The sequence below is a fragment of the Solanum pennellii genome, chromosome 2, assembly GCF_001406875.1.
Source record: "Solanum pennellii chromosome 2, SPENNV200".
NCBI classification, from domain to species: Eukaryota; Viridiplantae; Streptophyta; class Magnoliopsida; order Solanales; family Solanaceae; genus Solanum; species Solanum pennellii.
In genome coordinates, this window is record NC_028638.1 from 33,886,097 (window position 1) to 33,892,248 (window position 6,152).

Here is a 6,152-nt window from a genome sequence, read left to right on the forward strand (position 1 = left end):
TTTAGAAACTGTTTACGCTTTTATTAAAAATAGTAGTTCTTTTCTCAATGTGAAAATAGCTATTTTGAAACCATTTGTGTTCCCTTAAACTCTTCTCAGAAGATACTTTCAAAATACCCTCGAATTCACTTTAAATTTCCAAAAGCAATGCATGAAAATAAATGCACCAAAGATTTTAATAAAAATCTCATCAATTAGGGTTCATGTAAAATATAAGCATGAACAATAAAACAAGAATATCAATATACATAATATTGCAATCTCATAATATAAGAATTTAGAATTCAAAGCAATAGCATAATTTATATTAAGAATTTCATAAAACTAAGAGTAAAACCCTAAATTCAATTTGCTACTGACTGAATTGAGATGTACGGCGTGAGGACAAATTAGCTCAACACTGTGAATGGTCTTACATACACTCTAAATTCTTGAAAAATGTGAGATCTTTGGATGAAAAGATGAGAAAGAATTAGTTTCTTGAACCTTATATATGGATTTTCTTAAGAATATACGGATTTCATGAATAATAGATATTAATTGGCGCTTGAATTTTTTTAAAAAAATGAAATTCTATGGTCAAAATCTTACATTGGATGAAGGATGAAAATAGGAGGAAGGTAATTTCTTGAAAATATATCTTTCTAGGATAAATTAATGAACTGAGGAAAACTACGTCTTTGAGGGATATTTAAAGACCTAGACGCCCGTGCTTCCGTGCGAAAAATACCTCAGGCGTGCAAGCAACTACGCAAGAAGGCAATAGTTTCTGCTTCAGCGTATGCCCGTGCAGAAAATGTCTCGGCCGCGCGGCCGGCCGGTTGTAAGATAGTGTCTAACAAAATGAGCATAACTTTTTAATTTGAATTCCAATTGATGCAAACTTGGTGGGTTGGAAAGAAGATTCAAATATCTTTAATATGATATGTTAAGTGTCACATAACTATTTATATTGTAAGAGATATGATTGTATGAAGTCTACTCAAATAGAATTTTATATCAAAACTTAATCAGTAAAGAAGCTCTTAACTTAACTTTATGCTAGAGGATTCTTGTGACCTTAGTAATTCATCTCCAAATTTATATCCACACTAAATAATTGACCTTAACACTTAAGCACAATTTAAGAGTCACCCGTTACGATCTTATACGTATGAAAAATAATTCAGGTCATAAATTAGAAATTTTTTGAGTGTTACATGATAGTTGTTATTTTCAAGTTATATATATGTATGCATATAAGTTGTCTCTATAGTGAAACCTATACCATGTCTGTTGGAAAAAATATAAGGGTTGAATGCAAAATGATGAATTATTGTTAGTTTCATGTAATGAATATATTTTGTTTATTGATCATATTGCACATTCAACATCCACTTCTTTGAAATATTCATCTCATGAAAGTATATTAAACTTTACCGACCTAATACTTATTATCATATAATTGTCATCATATAAATTTACTTTTTACTTTAGTGTGTGTGTGCGTATATATATATATATGTATATATGTATATGTGTGTGTATATATATATATATATACATACATACATATCACATAGGACCTCAATAATTTTTTTTATTTTAATCATTCAATTATATATTATAGGAGTAACATTTTCATCTATTATTTCATTCTCTTGAAATAGTGAACCTAAGTATCTAAATTGTTTGTACTTTGATACCACAATTCAATTTATAACTTAATTTGCTCTTCTCATCATGCTAATTAAATATACAGTGCATTTAATTAGTTGTATTTCTACTTCCTATGATTACCTTGTTTTCAAGTGTTTTCTATGTTTCAAGTTTTTTGATTTATTTCCTATTTTGTACAAGTGTAACAAATTGTAATGAATTGTGTCATTTACAAAGCTTCACAATTTGATGTAATTTGCAGATGTTATCACAAACCTCCACTATAAAACCGCTACAAATTATAATAAATTACGACATAAACTCTACAAATTGTAATAAATTGCGGCACAAAACCTCACAAATTGGTGTAAAAGCCTCCACTATAAAACTGTCACAAAATAAATTATATCGCAAGTGTTAAAATAAACTCTACAAAATGATTTTATGCTGGAGTTTTTTAAAATCCCACAAATAAACCTCTGCAAATTACACTGTTTTTTTTTTATAGTTGGGTGACTATCAGTTGGCTTGAGTACCACATTTGATACGGAATATCTTTCGATTGGTTTGGATACCACACCTAATATAAAATATCTCATAATTGGCTCGGATACCACGCTTAGTTGTCGTAAAGTTTCACTGTTCCTATTTTCTCTCCATTTTTTCGGTATGCCGATTCCCTTGATCTTCTTCTTGGGATACAACTCCAAGTATTGTCCATCCCATGTCTATTCATCGGGTTTTGACACGATCTCACCCTTCTCTTTTGATTACATACGTGATGTCGGATTCATAATTCCCAGTTCGGCTGAAAAGTGGATGCAAAGACACCGGTTTTAATCTTCAACTTTTGACTTAAAAAGAAAAAAAATGTAGTTGAGTCAGAAAGTACATATTATCGATTAGCTCCAGTACCATGGTGATAAATTCCATCTATTCGAACTAAAGACTTTGTAAATTTGTTTTTAAGTTTTGAGGTTGCATCCCTTACTTCAAACTAGGTTGAGTTTTGGTACACGATTTTCAATTTCTGAAAGGTTTTCTCTGTTATTTAAGAACTTGAGTTTGATTGTATGAAAGATGTTTTTGATATTTAAAACTGTTTCTATTGTGTGTTTTGATGGACTGTGTGCAAGTAAGATCAATCTTAAGTGAGCAAGGGTGGAGCATACATTACCTAGAAATAGTAGAGTTACAAAGATTGTTAGCTCATCTGCCAAAAGTGCAAGTGATGAGATGAAGTTTATCAACATACATTTGAACAATTCATTCAAAAAAAATTACGAAGACTGCTTCTGCCATTCAGCAAAAATTAGAGGGATGAATCGCCTTTTGCTGCCATGGTGTTGCTTCTCTTCATCCAGTTATCCGGCAAACGGATATTATAAGTAGAACCAAAAAGGGATGTGCTAACCTTTACAAACAAAAACTAAACAGGTACAAGAAAGTAAAACTACAAACATAATCGGGTTCGTTGCTCCTCTCTTTCTTCTCCAGTTAATATTGGGGAACTCATGCCTCTTTCAGCTAAACATCTCTTATATGGAACAAAACCCTTCACACGCTTCGTGGAATTTGCTCTTCGCTCAAATAAAGAGGGTACGCTGGCTCTAACCCTAACCGACTCTTCTACCACATTACCACTACTCTGAGCTTCAATTTCCAAATACTCTGCATCTACTGATACTGCGTTGGAGCCGGTGGAAGACCCTTCCTTTTGAGTTCCCTTTCCTTCCAAATCTCTGTCATTAAAGAGTGGACGTCCCTTCATTGGAACTGGGCTATGCACCTGAGTGCAAGGAACTGCACATGATGATCCCCGCGGCAAATGAGTTGCAACGCCACTTTGGTTAGGCCCTGGACTTCCATTTGGTGTTGGAAAGTAATATGACGGCGTAGGAGGGACGATAGAAAAGGTACTTTGAGGACATTCTGAATCCCAGGGCAAATATTTTGCAGGGAAGGAGCTTCGAGTCAACGTCTCGTCTGTCGGTGGCATATGAGCATCAGTAACTAATACGGTTTTACCAAACAACTTCAGACACTGTGTGGATGATGCCTCATCCGAGCCTTCTTTCACAAAATCATTGTCTTCCGGAAACAACTCTAGTTTCTGGAGTTACAAATCACAATGAGTGGTGTCAAATGAGAAATCATACACATATCGAATCAAAGAAGACAGCTGAGCAAGATAGTACGTACCACACAAGCCTGATTGGCCGGATTTGAAGTAGCATAAGCTCGGGCAGGTGACGATCTGCTCTCCTCTACAACAAAATCGAATGGTTCAGAAAGTACAAGATCACCAGAATTCTCAGCGACAGCTGATGAAACAGGTGATGACTGCTCACTTGGCTTAGTGGAATCCACCGTACCAAATGCATCTGAACCAAGGGTAGACAACACAGAGGTAGGAGACTGATTCTCTGGCTCAGAGAGACAAAGATCAGGTGAACCAGACCTGTTCAATTTCTCTGAAGCCAGGGTTCCACTTTTAAGTGGAGTTGCCATTTTTCGTGGATAAGGGTGCATCGGCTTTCTTTTAGGCCGAGGAGGAGGGATCTCAATGGATTTCACAGAGCTTGCATCACCATTACCCGATTCACGAACAACCTGAAAACACTTTTATGTCAACAGCCAATACAAAACAGATGCCCTTAGAGCAAGCACAAACAATAAAATGAGATAAGAGCAGCAAACCTTTGAAAAGAACTTCTGAGCATGGCTTCTAATCTGAACTGCAGTTTTAGTTCCCACATGCTCTGAGAATTAAACAAGGTCTCTTTAGTATGGAGTGACAACTCAAACAATCCATATCCATTGATTGTGTTAGTTGTTTACCTTCTATTCGTCGCCATGCCCTACCATGAAGCTTTAATGCTTCAAGGAACTTTTTGTGCTCTTCCTCAGACCACCTCTCCCTTTGCTTTGAAATGGTGTATGGTTTTCTTATCTGTTTTGAATAAGAAAATAAGCAACACTCACTCAGACATAAGTCTTTTAACACAAACTTAAGCATTGTCGGCAGAGCAACGAACCTTAGGAGCATATTCTTCTCCTGGATTAACTTGCTCATCAATCTGGATACTCCTTGGAGAAGGAGCTCCCACATCAACTGACATCCTATTCCTACAAGGAAGTATCGAGTCCGACTCGCTTTGATCCTAAAATTTCAAATTACCATTAGTCACAAGCTTTTCCAATTCTACAAGTCATTCAAAAATCTACACTCAATAGCTTTTCATTCTGTTATTACATCCAGATAACAAGTAAAGACATGCAATTTGTTCTCTCTCTCTACTTCAACAACAGCTACAGTTCAATCATAAAATTAATTATTTCCAAATACATCAAGCCATTTATAAACAACAATAGCTATAATCTGAGAGGAAAGAAAAAAACATCTTTTTAACCATTGAGAACAGGGCAAGAAATCTATCATCTAAAGTTTAATAAGAAAATTAGATAAGATGCATACCCCTATAGTCATTTCTGCTGAATCAAATCAGTACTCGTTGAGTCCTAAAATAGAAGAAACCCAGTTTTACCCAATTAATTCTCTTCAGTTCCAAAACCCAGAAATCTCAACAGTAATCTTCAAATTCAGTTAATTATAAGCTCCAAAATTCCAAAAAATCACACGATCTAACAACCCCCCAATACAGAACTGTAGCTCTTCACACCCTGTTCACTTTTACAACCACTAAAAACAACTTTTCCCCTTTAAAGATCGAAACTTTCATCCTTATCCTCACCAAAACACAACATCAAAGTTGTTAAATCAAACGAAAAAAACAACCAAAAATTCAATAAATAGACAAATATTGCTAGAATTCCCAAGAAAACACTTGATCGATAAAACTAAAAACAAGTGTGAAACAACACACAAATATTATTTTTTGAAGAAAGGAAGAAGAAGAGAAGAGAGAGATGGAAAATGAGAAATAATTTTGAGTTTTTTGGGGGTTGAAAAGGGAGAAAAAGAAGAAGGGAAGTAGTGCCACGTCATGGGTTAAAGTGAAAGTTTCATTTTCTTTTGGGGGTATTTTTAGTATTTCTGGTAGAACAACCGAGAAATCCATTCAACTCTTGTGGCTCACGTTTAATGACACGTGGCAATTTCTACTTTTTTTTGCCTAAATAAAATATCGTGGTTTAATTTAAGCCAATATTTTTCACAAAAAAATTTCATACTCGCGAGTAAACCAACTGGAACCTTGTACTGCCTTCTTTTGTATAACACGTGTCGACTTTTTTATGGATAACACTTTTCGCTTTTTCTGCCCCACTGGGTGGGGTAAACAAGTTTGACAATTTCATTACTTTTTCAATATTTTCCCTCTTTCAAATCATGCAATTCTTTTTTGGTTCTCAACAAGATATTATCCAAACTACTAGATTTTTTATCAAAAATAAAAATTATTTCTTTTCTTTCGTTTTAAGAAAGTTAAACTTTGTTCTTAATATATAATACTAATATCCAAACAAACATCCTATTAATTTTTTTATTTGTT

General features: G+C 34.4%; 1 protein-coding gene across 1 annotated transcript; it reads right to left on the bottom strand.

The window, feature by feature from the left end:
* Nucleotides 1–2,785: 2,785 nt before the first annotated feature.
* Nucleotides 2,786–5,590, bottom strand: LOC107010257 (protein REVEILLE 1). The gene is made up of 6 exons (XM_015209503.2): nt 5,117–5,590; nt 4,677–4,802; nt 4,480–4,591; nt 4,339–4,400; nt 3,841–4,251; nt 2,786–3,751 (listed from the first exon to the last, which is right to left on the bottom strand). Exons 1-6 carry the CDS (start codon nt 5,126–5,128, stop codon nt 3,092–3,094), a joined length of 1,383 nt encoding a protein of 460 aa, XP_015064989.1. The 5' UTR covers nt 5,129–5,590; the 3' UTR covers nt 2,786–3,091.
* Nucleotides 5,591–6,152: the final 562 nt, after the last annotated feature.